General features: G+C 35.4%; 1 protein-coding gene across 1 annotated transcript; it reads left to right on the top strand.

Annotated features, from left to right (window-relative positions):
* Nucleotides 1–375: 375 nt before the first annotated feature.
* LOC105475471 (ankyrin repeat domain 7) lies at nt 376–17,617 on the top strand. Its single transcript, XM_011730731.3, has 7 exons — nt 376–719; nt 10,361–10,475; nt 10,631–10,804; nt 11,664–11,770; nt 12,415–12,552; nt 15,546–15,631; nt 17,274–17,617. The coding sequence occupies exons 1-6, from the start codon at nt 514–516 to the stop codon at nt 15,592–15,594; spliced, it is 789 nt and encodes a 262-aa protein (XP_011729033.3). The 5' UTR covers nt 376–513; the 3' UTR covers nt 15,595–15,631; nt 17,274–17,617.
* Nucleotides 17,618–18,607: the final 990 nt, after the last annotated feature.

Genomic DNA, 18,607 nt, shown 5'->3' with positions numbered 1-18,607 from the left:
CCAGGGAGGTGAGAGGCTGGGAGTAGGTTGGAGGGAAGATCACTGGAAGAGATCCATCCCTATCCCCATCCTCATTCCCATCCCTATGCCCATCCCCATGCCCATGCCCATCCCCATCCCCATCCCCATCCCCATCCCCATCACAAGGAAGGTAAATATTAGTTTGCAAGAGTTCAAGCCCTTAGATCTACTTTTGAAGGAGAAGAGGCTATTTGTAAGAAAGTTGGTAAGTTTCTATTCCAAGATAGGAAGACTGCAGGTGTGGCTGTCAGGCCCAAGTCCTAGGTGAGAATGCAGGTCTGCGAGCCCCTGGGACCGGACCATAACGACCTTAACAGCCATAACGACCATAACTGCCATAACGGCCGGCTGCGCAAGGCCCTTCCAGCATTTCCACTTTCGTCAGGTACTGGAGAGAGCCGCTGGCCGGGTGCTAGGGCAGAGTGGCAGGGCGGACGGCTAGGAGGCCAAGGAACATCCTGGTCTGACGGAAAGACTGCAGCCTGCACCGCCATGAATAAGCTTTTCAGCTTCTGGAAGAGGAAGAATGAGACCCGCAGCCGTACCTCCTCAGACCCGTCCATAGGCCAGGGCTACAACCTTCGAGAAAAGGATTTAAAAAAACTTCACAGAGCTGCTTCAGTCGGGGATTTGAAGAAGCTGAAGGAATATCTTCAGCTCAAGAAATACGATGTAAACATGCAGGACAAAAAATACAGGTGACCAGACTGAAGAGCCAGCGGGGGAGGACGGATTGGGACCCGGGTCCTTCAACCAGAAATAAGACAAGTAGGGGCTGTTTAACCCTGATTGTCACTCAGGGTTTCCCAAAGAAGAAAGATTGTCTGGTGATTATTGGCAGAGGGTCCCACTCCAACTTTCGGCTATTTATTTATTTTTAAATGTTGTGCCGGGTGCGGTCGCTCATGCCTGTAATCCCAGAACTTTGGGAGGCCGAGGCGGGAGGATCACCTGAGGTCAGGAGTTCGAGACCAGCCTGGCCAACATGGCGAAAACCCGTCTCTAACCAAAAATACAAAAATTAGTGGGGCATGGTGGCGGGTGCCTGTAATCCCAGCTACTCGGGAGGCTGAGGTAGGAGAATCACTTAAACCCAGAAGGTAGAGGTTGCAGTGAGCCGAGATCGGGCCACTGCATTCCAACCTGAGTGACACAGCAAGGCTTGTCTCAAAAAAAAAAAAAAAAAAAAAAAAAAAAGGAATACTTACTTGAATATTTTCCGCCCTTCCTGAATCCATCCCCTCCTCTCACTGGCTTGGTCTCCACTGGCAGTCCATCTTTTCCCCACCTTGTTGTTTTGCTTCTTGGTAATTGATTGTCCCCAGGCACTAAGATGCACAAGTTTGCTAATTGGAGAATAGTAAAAGAGTAGAGACGACCCACTAGAACATTGGTTAGTCAGATTTTAACACTTGGAAACATCAAAACAAGTAACTTTTTAATTTTTTGAAAAAGAAGCTTGCTGAGTTTATTGATGCTTAGCAAACTTATTTGGACAGAGGATGATTTTTTTCTCCCTTCATTGCTGCCCATTACTCATCACCAATTTTCTTAAATCTGATTTCATTTTCTCACCAATTATGTGCTGCAAATATGTGTAACAACTGTATAAACGTGTCAGATTCTGGGATAATATGATAAGCCGTACTATTCATTAACCACACTCATTACCATTGAACTTGTCAAGTCACAAAGGTCCCTTGCAGCCCCCTGGGGCCTTGATGCAACACAATCAGCTATATGAACTCTGTTAAACCACTGTGCTTACTTTAGTTACAATTTAAAAGAGACTTTGAGAGTCTCCAAACTCAGAATTGCTGTTGAGCTGGGGTGGACAAAGAGAGGGACTCCCCAGATAGCTTCATACCCAGGTTAGCTTTATAACAAGTACAGTTTTAGACTCTATCTTGGCATACTTGAGAGCACAATGGCTGCTTCCAAACAGGCATTTGAACTCACTGTTTAATCAAATTCTCCTTAAATCTAAAGTGAGTTTCTGATAGAGAGCATATACACTTAACCCTTGAACCACATAGGGTTGGGGTGGGGAGCCAACCCCCTGTGAAGTAAAAATTTGCTAATAACTTTTGACTCCCCCAGAACTTAGCTATAAATAGCCTACTGTTGATTGGAAGTGTTACCAACAGCATGAACAGTTGATTAACATATATTTTGTATGTAATATGTATTACCCATTGTATTCTTACAATAAAATAAAGTTAGCAAAAGAAAAGAAAATGTTATTAGGAAAATTATAAGGAAGAGAAAATATATTTACTATTAAGTTGAAGTGGATCATCATAAAGTTGTTCATCCTGTTTTCTTCACATTAAGTAGATGGAGGGGGAGGAAGAGGAGGGGTTGATCATAGTATCTCTGGTATTTTATGGTAGTTAATGATAAAATAGACTGGTATCTACATATATTTTATGCATTCATGGCATATGTAACCTTTTCTTAATTTTTTAGTATTTTTAGGCTACTTGTTTCATCTGGAAGTTTTTTCAAATTGTTGCAAATTTCCAAAATTTTTCTAATATAGCTATTGAAAAAAATCTGTGTATAAGTGAACTTACACAGTTAAAACACCTGCTGTTCAAGGGTCAACTGTAGTTGCACCTTGTGTTTTATCTATTCAGCCACTCTTTGATTACAGAGCTTAATCTATTTACATTTAATGTATTTATAGATAGGGAAAGTTTTACTATTGCTATTTTGTTAGCTTTCATGTTACTCTTATAGTTCCTTTTTCTTTCTTCCTGTCTTCCTTTGTATTTTCTTGATTTTGTGCTTTGATATTGATGTGCTTTGGTTCCTTTCTCTCTCTTTTTTTGTGTAACTTCTACAGATTTTTTGTGGTTACTTTGAGACTTACATAAAATAGCTCATAGTAGTTTAAGTTGCTAACAATTGAAGTCCAATAGCATGTAAAAATTCTAAATTTTATCTCTCCCACAAACTTTGTTGTCATAATTAACATGTATTCATATAGTTTATGGGGAAGCTGGGGTGCTGGCAAGCCACCCTCTTTGCTCCCTTGGGTAAAGCTGGGAGCTAGTGAGTCTCTTTCTGATCATATGGCACTGTGTTGGAGGCAGGATCTTCAGCGAGAGGGTGTTCTGAATCTGTCTATAAGTTCTACTACCTCTGGTTTTGTATTCTCCCAGGGTGCAGGAGACTTTCAATTAGTTTCTGATTTTTCACAAAGGGAGTTTGTCCTTATGCTGTTGCTGAATTGGTGTGTTTGTTGTGGGGAAGGGTACTTCAGGGTTTCCTACTCTGTCATATTGCTGACATCCCTCTGGTTAATCTTTTTAATGTGGATCACTTATGAAAGATTTCCTCAATTACCTAATATCTTCAAACCCATTAACAACCACTTGCTGCAAAAATTAATACATATTAAGAAAAAAAGTTATGTGTTTGGCATTAGTAACAGTAAATATGTACTCTCTGTGGCTGCCTTAAAATATTTTTGGGAGTTTCAAGTCAAAGGGTATGAAAAGCATCATCTTTCATCACAATAGGCTAAGTGAAAACTATATGGTTAGAAAAAATATTTGTATTTAGCTTACTGGTAGTATTATGTCTTTTTTTTTTTAATTTTTGAGATAAAAACAGTGTTGTCCAATCTTCTAGATGGCTTTTATCTTACACCACTCCACTGAATGACTTTATAAGGTAATCGATAACTTCAACATGACTTCATTCAGGGGTTACTTTTCAGTCTTACCTTGCTGGCATGTCAGCAAAGTATTTTATTTGCCATATCAGCGGTATTTGAATTAATGTCTTTCAGAACACTGGGGCCATCTGGCATTTCTCCTAATTCTGTGGACACTTCTTTTGAGACTCCTTTGCTGGTTTCTCTTCATCTTCCTGACTTGTAAATACTTAAGGAGTTCCGCCAGAAATGATTTCTCTCTGTATTTTGATCTTCACTCTCCTAGTGAAGAGAGATTAGCTTTAAATATACATATTCCAGTGCCTTCCAACTTTTAATCTCCAGCCAACGAGACCTCTTGCCTGCCTATATTTATACTTGGATATCTGATATTCACTGCTGTGATAATAAATGTTTAATAACAGGCTCTTAATGGGTAGGGGAGGGAAAGAGGGAAAACCCTGATTCATAGGGTTTGTAAATAGTGGCCAATTTTAAGCTACCAATGTGATATCAGCTGGCTTGCAAAATTCCTGAAAATTTAACAGCTTGCAAGAACCACGAGCTCCATCACATCACTACTTAACTTTCTCAAACTGAGGTCTCAAACATTCCCAAACTAAGATCCTGTTATTTCATTTCTGACCTGCCTTTTCTTTTTCTATAAATGCCAAATGTTGTCTTTCAATTGCTTTAGGCTGAAATTCTAGAATATTTTTGATTCCTCTAATTCCTTCACATCCTTCATTTGATAAAACAGGAAATCTTGTTGGCTCCTCCTTCAAAATATATCTAACATCCAAGCATTTCTTACCACCTTTATAAGTACTACCATAGTCAAAGCCACCATTATGTCTTAACTAGAATTACTACAGTGCCCACTTAACTACACTTTTCCCTTTTCAGCTTATTCTCAATACAGCAATCAGAATGATCCTGTATAATGTATGTCAAATGATATTACTCCTTGTTTTCATAACTTAGAATCACTCCCATCTTATTAGGGGTAAAAGCGATATCCATCCAGTGTCTCATACAACCCTATATGATCTTCATCCTCACCCTGTTACTTCTCTGATCTTACCTCCTGCAACTCTTCCTTTCATTCATTTACCTCCAGCTACACTGGTCTTCTTACTGTTCCACAGAAATGCGAGACATGCATTTAGGGTTTTTGGACTTGCTGGTCCCTCTGCCTGGGGTGCTTTTCCCTCAGATAGTCGTATCACTTGCTCTTTCACTTCCTTTAGGTGTTATTCAATTGGTACCTTACTAGTGAGGCCTTTCCTGGCTACTCTTTACCTAAAACTGTACCCTTTCTCCTCACTGACATTTCCTATCCTTCTTCCCTGCTTTTCTCTTTAGAACTTAATATTGTCTGATGTACTTTTCATCTTTTAAATTGTTTGTTGTTTACCTCTTCTACTAACGTGTGATTTATAAAAGCAGGTATTTGCACATGCTTTGTTTGCTGATATATCCTCATCAGCCAGAACCCTGCCTAGCCGTAGTGAGTGCTCAATATTTTAAAAATACGTGAATGAAAGGATGAATACATACATACATACACATATAAATAGGTTAACTTAAAGATACTATTCAGTAGTAAATGCAATGAATTATGGATATATGCAAAAAATATGGGTGAATCTTGAAAGTGTCATGCTGACTGAAAGAAACCAGACACAAATGATTCCATTTACATGAAATTCTAGAAAAGGTAAAGCATTGTAGCATACAGGAAACAATGAAAAAAGAAAACTACATTCCAATATTCCTGATGAACATAGACACAAAAATACTAGCAAACCAAATCCAGCAGTACATCAAAAAGATAATTCAACACAATCAAGTGGGTTTTACTCCAGGTATATAAGGATGGTTCAACATATGCAAATCAATAAATGTGATTCACCACATAAGCAGAATTAAAAGCAAAAACCAGATGATCATCTCAATAGTTGCAGGAAAAGCATTGATAAAATCCAACATCCCTTCATGATAAAAACCCTCAACAAACTAGGCATCGAAGAAATATACCTCAAAATAATAAGGGCCATCTATGACAAACACACAGCCAACATCATACTGAATGTGGAAAAGTTGAAAGCATTCCTCCTAAGAACTGGAATAAGGCAAAGATGTCTGCTCTCACCACTCCTATCCAACGTAGTACTGGAAGTCCTAGCCAGAAAAGTCAGGCAAAAGAAAGAAAAGGCGGCCGGGCGCGGTGGCTCAAGCCTGTAATCCCAGCACTTTCGGAGGCCGAGACGGGCGGATCACGAGGTCAGGAGATCGAGACCATCCTGGCTAACACGGTGAAACCCCATCTCTACTAAAAAATACAAAAAAAAACTAGCCAGGCGAAGTGGCGGGTGCCTGTGGTCCCAGCTACTCGGGAGGCTGAGGCAGGAGAATGGCGTAAGCCCGGGAGGCGGAGCTTGCAGTGAGCTGAGATCCGGCCACTGCACTCCAGCCTGGGCGACAGAGCCAGACTCAGTCTCAAAAAAAAAAAAAAAAAAAAAAAAAGAAAGAAAAGGCATCCAAAATTGTCAAAGAGGATATGAAATTATCTCTATCACATGGACATAAAGGTGGAAATAATAGACTACCTATAAGATACTATGTTCACTATTTGGGTAATGAGTTCAGCAGAAGCGCAGCATTATGCAAGATACCCATGTAACAAACCTACATATGTACACCCCGAATCTAAAAAAAAAAGGATAGTGACATAATGCAAATTAATAGTTACCAGTGGTTTTAGATATGGGGGCGGGTGAAAGAATTGACTGCAGAGAATTGACTGTAAATTGACTAGTCAAACTTCATAAAATTGTACACTTTAATTTTATTATAAATTACACCTCGATAAAGCTGAATGAAAAAATCTCAAACTGTATATTTCTGTTTGAACATTTGTGTGTGTGTGTGTGTAAAGAGAGAGATACCAAAAATGAGAAAGATAAAATCTAAAAGAACATACACTTAAATTGCTATTTCTGAGAGAGATGAAATGTGGGGAGAGGAAAGTAGATAGAGTGAGATGGTCATTGGGAACTATTCGTTTTGTTTGAATTTTTAATAAGGTAAATTACAATGTTTTATCAAATGTTTCACAGACTCATTTTGGAAGCATTGTGCTTAAGGTCTCTGAAACCTCATGTAAGCATATGTGCATATTAATGGCCTAATGGAAGTAATATTTTTATATATGTTTTCTAGTAAAAATAATGATACTGAAAATTGGAATTTCTGGTTAAAAAAAAAAAAGGGACAAGGGAAATAGCATTAGCAGATTGTTCAGGAAGCCATAGTGGCCTAGTAGGAAAAACATTGTTCTGAGAGTCAAGATCTGAGTTTGAGGCCTTCTCTACATCTGTATAATGCGGATATACCTTCAGTCTCATCTTTCAAACTAGAGCTACTACTCGATTAGTGTTTTTTAAACAAAGATCTGCAAAGCTCTGTTGCAGGCATCTTATTAAATCAGAATAGCTCCCTGTTAATGTGCTCTGCATAGTTAGCTTCTATTTTTGTTTTTATTTCAAGAGCACTGTGCCTAATAAGTTTGAAAATGAATTGGAGATGTTTGATATCTCTCCTGCTATAAAATCACTTTTATGGTTTTTAATAAAAAAAGCCCTTCAGATCACCTTCATAAATTGGTGAGTGGAGGCCCAATTCTAAATTAATACCTTCAGCCGTACTACTCAAACCTAGATTACATCGAAAGTGCCCAGTCTAGAGTTGAAAATAAATGACCTAGGGTGAGTTAACTTCCTTGGTTACTTCTCCTTCACTCACCCTGAACTCTTAAGTTATCAAGAGTCCAAGAATATTACTTAAAAAGGACATTCTCATGATGAGACTCAATTGAAGGCTACAGCTATGCCCTGGCCCTGTACTCTGTCTAGCAGATAACACTTTTCACTTCAGCTTTCAAAGTAATCATTCAGCCTTGACACTCATCTGAGTCATGCCTTTTGCTGAAGTTCAATTTGAGATTTCTGGTATCTGATCATTCATCACCTGTCCACAGTCTATGCTGACAATTTTTCCATTGATATAAAAGAGAGTGGGAGTCTGGGAGAAAACAGAACTTGAATGAAACAAAATGACACCAGTTAGCCTGAAAACCTAGTAACCAATATTAAGCTTCACAGGAATTTAGATTTCTGGTTAGATTAAGTACCATGAGTTAAGAAGTAACAATATAAAGTCTTAAATTTGGAGTGTAATGTATTGATGAAAGTTAAGGATTTTTGACAAATGGAATAACATTGATTTAAAAATGTTTCTCCAAGATATCTGTAAATACACTTTTTTGCATTCAACTATTTCAAAAAATAGAATGGCCTTTGTTTTTGACATTAAGTGGAAAAGCATTCCTATTGGCCTTGAGGCATTTACATTATATGTGTAAACATATAGAGAAGCCATGACAATTTTTTTTTCTTTTGCTGCTTGCTCCAATTGTGAGCTCTAAAATTTTACACTTAAATCTAAAATTTAAAATAAAATCAATGTAAATGTTAAATCTGTATGTTTTTAAAACTTTTTTTTAAACTAAGATAACTGCTTTAAAAGGATGTCAAATATTCTAAGTAAAAATCTTCTTTACAAGACTGACAGTTTGAGTGAATATTGTCAACTTTTTAGTGTTTTGTGCATGCTCAAGCTAGATTAGCTCTTGTTTTCAGATTTTGTATAAATGACCCCAGGCTGCATTGTTCAATACCTCCTTTGAAGGTGGAATCTTTCAAGGCTATTTTATTTTATTGAATTTGTGGCTGATTTCCTAAGTTCTTGGAGTTTAATATGGGCCATGAAATTTTTTTGTAGATTTGTTACTGAAGGTTTTAGATTCAGTTGGTAGAAGAGTGAGGTATACAGCAGGATGCAGCAGCTATTTTTGGAGGACCTATTGGGAATCCATTTACTTTCTCTTAGTAAGAACAGTCTCTCTCTCTCTCTCTCTCTCTCTCTCTCTGTGTATGTAATTTTATGTATTTATTTTAAATTAGGTAAAAAATAAAACTGGAGTTGGAGGGAGGCAGATCTAAAAATTGGGTGGAAACCACCAAAGTTCCTTGGAACTAAATTCTCAAGATAGGTGTAATGGCAGATGAAGGGGACACATCAAAATGTTTGCCAGGATTTGCTATCTACTGCAAAGACTTATCTTTGGTGGGCTTAAAGCTATTTAGCCCTGTGTTGTGTTGGGATTGAGGGCTCTGAAAACTCCTATTACATAAGGAATTTCATCCTTAAACCAAATTGTAAATGTGAGCAGAAAGGTTAATCAATGCTTCATTGTATCAGGATTACTGAGAAATTAGTCATCAGAAATGCTTGGTAAGGATGGAATCACAGTAAAGTAAGGTGGATAGTTTTGAGGGAAACATAATTTAGACCATGGTGTTTGATGAATCACTTTTGTCCTACAACAAAGTTCTTCTTTGTTTGTTCCTTAAGTTCAGATTGTCTTTTCCATGAAGTACGTTAATTATGGATAACTTCTGGTTTTATTCTGTTATGTTAGCTGACTGTCCTCTTCCTGACTGTGCTCTCTCTTTAGCTAAATAATAATATAACTGGTTAAAATTTGGCTTTTTATATTGTAGTTATATTACAGTCCTGCCTTCCAGAGATTACATTCGGGTAAACTTAATTAGATTTTTAGCTTTCTCCAATTTTTTCAAACTGTTTTTATATTTTCTTGGTTTACTGCTAGAGATGGTAAGTTATTGTGAATAGGTTTAGTTAGTTTATCTTTTTGAAAATTGCCTTATTTTTAAGTAGTTATCTTATTTTTGAGGTTCATCTTTTTGCTACTCCTGTGTGTCAATAGCGGGTCTATTTAGGTACCCATAGAGTACTTCTGAGGAGCTAGAGTGAAACAAGGAAAATATATTTAAGCTTCTTGTTTTAAATGGATTATTTATATGTGGCCTTGGCATTATAAAATTATCTAAAAACAAGGCTATAATGATATCACCTTAGGAGAAGATAAATGTTTATTGAGGGCCAGTCTAGGCTAAAAATTGCAAAATTTAAATGGATCTAATTAGTCTTCTGTCAAAGTTCATGAATGTGTGTCTGGTTTCTGGCAGGCTACCTAGAATATGGTTCTTTAGAAGTGGAAATTAGTGTAATAACTTAAAATAGGGTTAAGATCTACAACTTAGAGAGTCCTTAGGCATTCACCTTTTACTCCTCAGATACAAATGCCAACATTAATCACTGAGTTAATAAAGAAAAACACACAATTAGGGATAACATGTCATTAAGTAATATACTTTCCTCCTGTTACCTATTAGATGCATCTCAGGTTTTAAATATAATTTCTAAATTTTATTGTGATGCATAACTTTATTATCTTTTCCAAGCCCAGATATCATTTTGGTACTTTTTAAAAAATCTATTTTTCATCTAATTATAGTTACATTTTCCTTGAAGTGAAATCAGTTAAATACTTAATCTTCAACACACTGGCATAGCCCTGAAATTTCAATAAAAGGTAATTGTAGTTAATGTACATTTGTTTAAATAGAAATATGTGCATGCAGCACGTACTTTAGCAATGTACAATCTGGCTTGTTTTTGAGTAAAATAAGTAACTTCTCAAACGGAGACTTATCTCTAACTTTGTGTTTTGTTTTATTGACATAGAACACCTTTGCACCTGGCCTGTGCGAATGGACATAGAGATGTTGTACTTTTCTTAATTGAGCAACAATGCAAAATAAATATCCGGGATAGTGAAAACAAATCCCCATTGATTAAGGTATGCCATAATTTTTCGTTTTCAATTGGAATGTGTTTGAGTTCTCCTAGTTAACTTTTGTTGATTTTTCATGTTTTAAAACATAGTATCAAACATTAATTTATCATATCCCAAATAGTAAATTTGTTACTCATCTACTCTTGTTGCATTAACAGGCAGTACAGTGTCAAAATGAGGATTGTGCTACTATTCTTCTAAACTGTGGTGCAGACCCAAATCTGAGGGATGTTCGTTATAATACTGCTCTTCACTATGCTGTTTGTGGTCAAAGTTTATCATTAGTTGAACAACTGCTTGATTATGAAGCTGATCTTGAAGCGAAAAATAAGGTAGTTTTCTATTAAAGGAAAAAATCCTATATTTTAGAAAGCAACTGAAGAGCATATTTCAGATAATTCATCTATGTTGAAATATATGTTATATAAAGAATGAATTTTCCAAACTGAAATTGGGGAGAAAGAGAAGAGATTATCAAAAACTGATAAAATTTTTCTTCTCTTAAAGTCTTTCTTTATTTTATTGCAGATTGTAATCCTGACCTCCAAAGAAACACTATATTTAACAATTATAATTGTTTAACAGGCCTTAACAAATGAGGAATATTTAATTCTCTTATAACTGGGTATTGATAAAAACATAAAACCCACCTTTTTTCTATTTTATTGATATACTCATGAATAATAATAATAGGGTTGAAATAGCAAATCACATAATATTAAAATTAATCTAACTCTTCTATTAAGGCATTATGAATAACCGATGAATTTTTTTAAAAAGCATATTGATACTTTACTGATATTTTGTCTACATGACATCCAAAATAAGTGCCAGCCTTGGAGGTTTAAATGAAACCCAATGGAAATCTGAATATGACAATATTATGAAATGTGAATTGATGATATGCAATACTTACATTAAATGCTAGGTGCTCATCACTTACTTATTCTAGGCTGCTCTTAACCTACAATTTGAATTAAGCCTAAAATAGCAACTTTAATTTTTTGTCTGGCTCAACCCTGATTTGTTTTATTGGTCTTTGAAATCACATTTTTTTATGCACTAAAATCTTTTAAGGGTTACAGTGTATATTCAGAAGTTTTTATACACACGTATTTTAAGTTGAACTTAAATCTAAAGAGCATGAAAATTTGCTACAATATTTTAATCATTTTGAAATAATTTTTTCAGGATGGTTATACTCCACTGTTGGTTGCCGTTATTAACAACAATCCAAAAATGGTAAAATTTCTTCTGGAGAAAGGGGCTGATGTGAATGCTTCAGATAATTATCAAAGGTATAATTAATAAATAAGATAGCACGTAACTAGAGCTACCTAATAGGATTGTGTGTGTGTGTGTGTGTGTGTGTGTGTGTGTGTATGTCCACGAAACACAGGGATATGATAACGAGAAAATATAGAACCATAAGACCCATAGGATGTATGCTCACATGCTTTTGGACAGATTATCTGAACTTTCAGGATTTGTTTTTCCCTTTGTAAAATCAAACAGTTGGACCAACTACTAATTGGTTATTATTGTTGTTATTTATTTGTCATTTATTATTAGAATTTAACGTTAGACTCTTACATAGATGACCAACTGTTGTAGTTAAATGGGATCAGGGGACCCAAAGTCCTAAGACACATTCCTTCATGGAATTTTGAGACATGTTTTTGGAAACACTAGGCTTCCAGGAAGAAGAGATTGAAAATGACTGAGCTAGCTGCTTCCTAGGTACTGTTCATGTTTAGACTCCATGATATGATCTGTGACTGGCACCCTTTTTTGAGCAGATCTGCTGTACTTTTTACATTCTTGCCTTGATTCTTTCTGATAGAGGTCCTACATTTGAATAGTAAATTGAGAAGACTGACTTTTTAAAATGAGGCATGTTTAAGATCTTTAAATGGGCATTCGTTTCTATTTCTTGCTCCAGAACAGCCCTTATTCTTGCTGTCAGTGGTGAACCAACACGTTTAGTAAAGCTTCTTCTTCAGCAAGGTGTGGAATTATCTTGCCAAGATATTTGTGGATTCACAGCTGAGGAATATGCTTATTTCAATGGTTTTACTGTGTAAGTGATACTGCATGTCTTTTAACAACTGTGTGGGGTTTGATTGTAAGGATCGAAGCCTAAGCCCCCAAGTACAAGCCTGGAATAGGCTCAACAGTAGGGGTAACCACATACAAATCTGTGCAGGGATTCTTGATTTTCTCTGTGAGTTCAATCAATGTAAGGGCTACAAATGGGCTGAATATGCAAATAAACTACCAGAGGCACGAGCAGTGGAAGTGTGCCAGGACAGGGATTTAGACACTTGTAACATAGCCATTAAAAAACAAAAGGTGATAGAGTTGGACAAAAGATGATTCATTCACACAAAGCCTTTCATTGCCTTTAGATATAGATATTATTAATGTATGGATTTTATTCATATTTTGAATATTATTGTTAACATTTCATTAGCTAACTTTAGTTTGATAAGTGTTCAGAATTCTAAAGTACACTCTATTTACACCCAAAAGAAAAACTATTTTCATGTATGAATACGAAGTTCGGATTTTTAATAATGAGAAAATTAGATATGATATAGAGAAATTTAATTTATAGCTAATGAATTAACTTATAGATAATTTATAACTAAATTTATAGCTTAATGAAGTTAAATAACATACAAAGTATTTTCTCTATAATTTTATTTTAAGAGCAATTTAAAATTATAAGTAGGTATTTTTTTCAGTTTTTATTCTTCTTCTTTCACTGCTTTATTCACATTCTAGGAATACTTGTTAATCATTAATTCCATTATGAAAAGCATAGGTGGGAGGGAAGAAAAATAATCACATATAGATACAGATGTTTAGTCTTAATTTAACTTTAGACACAAAAGAATTTTTATTCTATTAAATGTATGAACCATGATTGAATAAATATAGTATTTTCATCTTTGTAATATGGAACATGTGTACTTTGTTTTACTTTGGTTTAAGCAGATCACATGCATAAAAACTTAAATGAAATAAACATGTAAATTATTGGTGAATATCCAAACTATAAAAGGATTCTTCACTCTATAAAAGGGATCCCTAATGTTTCTTTTATGTACAAATTTTTTTCCATCACTTAAAAAGCTTAGGTATATGAAACTGGAAGACACATGTATCTGTTTAGTAATGTATCTATTGGTCAAAAACAGTACTTGTATATTAAAATACTTATTTACATCTATGTAAGCAAGTCTTATGAAGGCATTATTGGATAGTTTGATGAGAAGGAAATCTTACAATCTTCCTTTATCTACCCCAAATGGCTTTTAGAACAGAAAATTCTTTTTGTAGATTGCTCCATCATTAATTTAAAAATAAAAACATATTGACCATGAAGTTTTTGTCCTCTTAATAGATTCACATTTTCAATGTTGAAAATTCTAAGAGAATTACATTTTTTTTTCTTTTTTTCAAAGAGGTGAAAGAGAAGAGAAGCAACTTTCTAATGATTAAGCAATTACCTCTAGGATGCGGAAATGATCAACATTTAATAAAAATTGCAAGTGACTCTTCAAAACTACAGTCTAATTCCCCTTGTTCTTTTGCAGTATTTGCCCCTTTTTTGCAGTGGGAACTAAGCTTTCTGTAATTGTGACTTTTGTTGCTTGCGTAGCTGTTGCCTATCTAACGTACTCAAGCATGTGCTGCTTCATAGCATCATTTGTTGACTCTCTATGTAGAATCTACATAGATTCTATGGCTTAGTAAAGTGGAAGCATAGATAATATTCCTTATATAGTTTTAAAAAATTAGTGAAACACTTCCAAATGAAGGAATTATATTTAAGTATTTATTTTATGGTTAGCCATAACCCATGCATTTCTTCATTTCTCGCATTAAAATTCAGAAGCCATATGGCTCTTTTCTGTCATGGAGAAAAAGTATATTCATCACTGGATGTGTTTCAGTCCCTGACTGAGTTAATTGTCTTCACTTTGTTAATTTACTATTAAACCTGAGTGCTGTGAGCTGAATTTCCTCCTAAAATTCACACGTGAAAGCCCGTGGCCTAGTACCTGCGAATGTGACCATTTTTGGAGATAGAGCCTTTAAAGGGGTGACTAAGTTAAAGTGAGGACATTAGGGTGGGTCCTAATTTAATGTCTAACCTGGGTCCTTATGAAAACGGGAGATTAGAACATGCAGAGAGACACTGGGGTGCTTGTGCTCAGAGGGATGACGTATATGAAAAGGCCAGTCATCTAAAGGGCAGTCTTCTAAAGCAGGGGTCCCTAACCCCTGGGCCATGGACCAGACCTGTTAGGAACCGGGCAGCACAACAGGAGGTGAGCCACGGGCCAGCAAGCAATGCCACCTGAGCTCTGCCTCCCGTCAGATCAGCAGAGGCATTGGGTTCTCATAGGAGCGCGAACCCTCTTGTGAACTGCTTTGCAGGGCATCTAGTTTGTGATCTCCTTATGAGAATCTAACTAATGCTTGATGATCTCAGGTGGAACAGTTTCATCCTGAAACACCCCTGTCCCTCAACTTCTGTGAAAAAATTGTCTTCCACAATGCCGGTCCTTGGTGCCAAAAAGGTTGGGGATTACTAATCTAAAGAACAGTTATCTAAAAGGCAAATAAGTACCTGGGACAGATTTTCCCTTAAGGACCCCAGGGAAAGCCTACCCCACTGGCACCTCAATAAATGTGCAGCCGACAGAACCATGAGAAAATTAGTTTCTGTTTAACCCACCCCATTTGTGGTGTTTTGTTATGGCACCCCTAGCAAATGAACACACCAAGTATAAATTAAAGCCATTTTTACTACCTTGATAGTGGCTTTAAAAAAAATCATATTTGTGATAGCAGGAAGAAAAGAGGTGCCAGAGAATGGGAGTACATGAAATAAAAGTGGTGTCTGTTGACAGAGTTGGCTCAAGAGGAAGCTTGTCCTCAAGTGTGTTACATTCTTGGGACGGCATTGGCTGGTGTCTAAGGTTTTGATTTGATACTTATATGTTAGGAATTAAATTTCTATGCATGTTGGCATTCACACATAATTTCCTTTATGGATAGATATCCACAATTCACTGCAAGTCGTGGAAAGAAGAAACATGTTAAATAGACACCTTATTCTTGGCACTGCATGTGACTAAAGGAAGGTAAGAAGATTGCTAACTGGATTAGGGTTTTTTCCTTGCTTTTCGTTTGTTAATTTTTTAGGAAAGGAAACAACTTTCTTAAGTAACATTTAATTTTAAAATGAAATTTTTTATTATTTTGAAATGTCAAATATTTTTAAGAACTATTCTAAATAATATTTGTGTTTAAAATATTCCGACGTTGTGTTGGCTGAAAATGTAAAGATGTAATGTAAAAATATGCTTAACGATTAAGATCATTTTTTAACCCATTGTCTCATGTCTAGCTATAAAAAACAAAATTTTTGCACATATATAGACATTTTAATACATGAAAAGCTATCATTAAAATTTTAATTTTATTGTAAAAATACATTAAATAAGCAGTGTTGATAGTAGTTGATATAAGATATACCAAATAATTATATAAAATTTAAAACAAAACAATATTTGTAAAGAATTTACTGTGCATCAACTAAAATAAAATTTTGTTATTCATTTTCAAGAATGTATACAGTTATTTAGGTCTGTAAAAAATAGTTTTTATTGACAAGTATGTTTTACACTGACTTGTTTTATTGGATGAGAGAAACTTTTAGAACTCTCCTCTGTATTCACTAGCAGACTCCTGCACTACAATTCACCCCCAGTGTAAAATGGAAGAAAATAAAAAGGACATAGAAGGAGTGTGTAGGCAATAGGAGATCATATAAATTCACAATTATTCAAGCCCTCTCCATCCTCCATCCCCACAAATCTATAGTGATAATGCTTATAACAATGTTTGGTCCTATCAATTCCAGGTGAATAAACTTAAGGGAGAATTTCTCTGAATTATCTTTTTGTTTGTTTGTTTTGTTTTGTTTCGTTTTTGAGATGGAGTCTTACTCTGTCACCCAGGCCAGAGTGCAGTGATGCAATCTCAACTCACTGCAATTTCTGCCTCCGGGGTTCAAGTGATTTTCCTGCCTCAGCCTCCCAAGTAGTTGGGATTACAGGCGTCTACCACCATGCCCAACTAATTTTTGTATTTTTAGTAGAGATGGGGTTTCACCATGTTTGCCAGGCTGGTCTCGAACTCCTGACCTCAGATGATCTGCCAACCTCAGTCTCCCAAAGTGCTGGAATTACAAGCGTGAGCCACTGTGCCTGGCCCTCTGAATTACTCTTAATGTACACTCTTATTTCCTCTTCTCCTGCATCTCTCTCTCTCTTTTAAATGTCTCTGCAGCTCTAAGAAGTGAAGAATTTCTGTGATTTATACTTCGTTTCTTAAGGGAACTAAAGCAGTAGAAACTACAGAAAAATCATTGCTGCATTTTGAGTGCCTCTTGAGGGTAGACATTTAAAACCAGGCTCAATCATTTTATTTTGGCAAGCTTTGTTTACAGTTCATAGTGAAATGTTAATCTTAATGTTTTAAAGTATAGATTTATTGTGTCAAGAAAATTACCAAAAGATGTTGCAAAAATGGTGAATGTAAAAAGTTATATTTATGTCAAATTCAAAAGGGACAACTTAATCATTTAAAAAATTACTATTAGATATAGAAATGCTAAATTATAATTGTATCGTAGCTGAGGCATATAATTTAAGAAGTACATGTAGAAATGGAAATATTTAGTCATAAGTAAAGACATTATAAATATCATTTGTTTCCTAGATATGGAACCCATTTCTACAATTTCTTTGCTGCTTCCTTGAATTGGAAAAATATATTTTGAAAGAACCATTAAGTGAACTATTTTAACATTTTTGCTGACTACCCAGTTGAAGAAAAGTTTGTTAAATGGATGGGATATTTTTTTCCACATTAGAAGACATGAAGAAATTTTAAAAGATAAACATCTATATTGTGAACCATCAGCCAAAAAGATATAATTTGTGTTCAACATATAGGCAGAAAAAAATTTGTGTCAAAATATTGAATGGAATAATAATGAATAAACTGTGTTAGGCATGCATTAAAATATTTAAATAAAATAAAAATACATTTCAGCTACAAAATGAAGGAAAACATTATAAATAATCCCGTATAAATCAAAATTATCTTTTATTTACAAGTATTTTCACTGGTAAAGCCCTTTTGATTTTTTAGAAACACTGCAGTACTATAATATATATTCAGAAAACTTGGGTATTACAGAAAAGAAAAAAAGAAAATGCATCACTCAAAGTCTCATTACGCAAACAAAACACTTGTTAAATTTTTGACATGTTTTGTAGTATTTTAAAATTTGCTTAGATTTTTTTTTTTTCCTCAAAGAGAATTTCCAATTTTACATTTTTCTTCTTGAAAACACAATACATTGTTCAGTTTTCACTGTGCTCTTTGCTATAGCTTGAACACATCAAGTGTGGTCTGGCTTCAGAACAGTTCCCAATAAGACCCTTTTTCCTTTAGCTATTGCCTAGGACAACTCCTCATGGGACCTCAGTCGCTGCTCTGTCATTCTGTCACTTACAATGCACCACTCTCTACTCCTCTTGTATCTTGGAATTAAAGCTCCATGAGGGCTTGAACTTTTTGTTCCCTACTACTTGTAAAACGCCTGGTATATAGTAGATATTCAATTTGCTAAATAATAAGTGATACTTGTCGGGCCCTGTTCCAGTAACCTTATGTATCTTACCTCATGATCTTTGCATAGTCTTGTTGAGGTAGGAAGTATTTATATCCTCATTTTAAGATGAGAACATTGAGGTGCAACATGGTTCAATGACTTGCTTGAGGTTACTGAGCTAGAACACTGGGAGCTGGTGTATAAACCCATGCTCTCTGGATTTGAATCTAGCCAGTCCCATGCTAGAATTCGTACCGTAAACCAATATGCCATGTCACTTCTCTCATGAATGAATGTATGTCATCCTTGTAGACTCTATTTTTAATGGCTCAGAAGGAAGATTTTCTTTTAATTTGAAACTTGTTTAAATCACTCTTTTATTTAAGTATGTTTGTTTCACTTTCTTCTAGTGCTAGGTGATGTTGAAGAGCTA

This window comes from Macaca nemestrina, chromosome 4, assembly GCF_043159975.1.
Source record: "Macaca nemestrina isolate mMacNem1 chromosome 4, mMacNem.hap1, whole genome shotgun sequence".
NCBI classification, from domain to species: domain Eukaryota; kingdom Metazoa; phylum Chordata; class Mammalia; order Primates; family Cercopithecidae; genus Macaca; species Macaca nemestrina.
The sequence above is the reverse complement of the archived record's forward strand: the minus strand, read 5'-3'. Positions and strand labels throughout refer to the sequence as shown.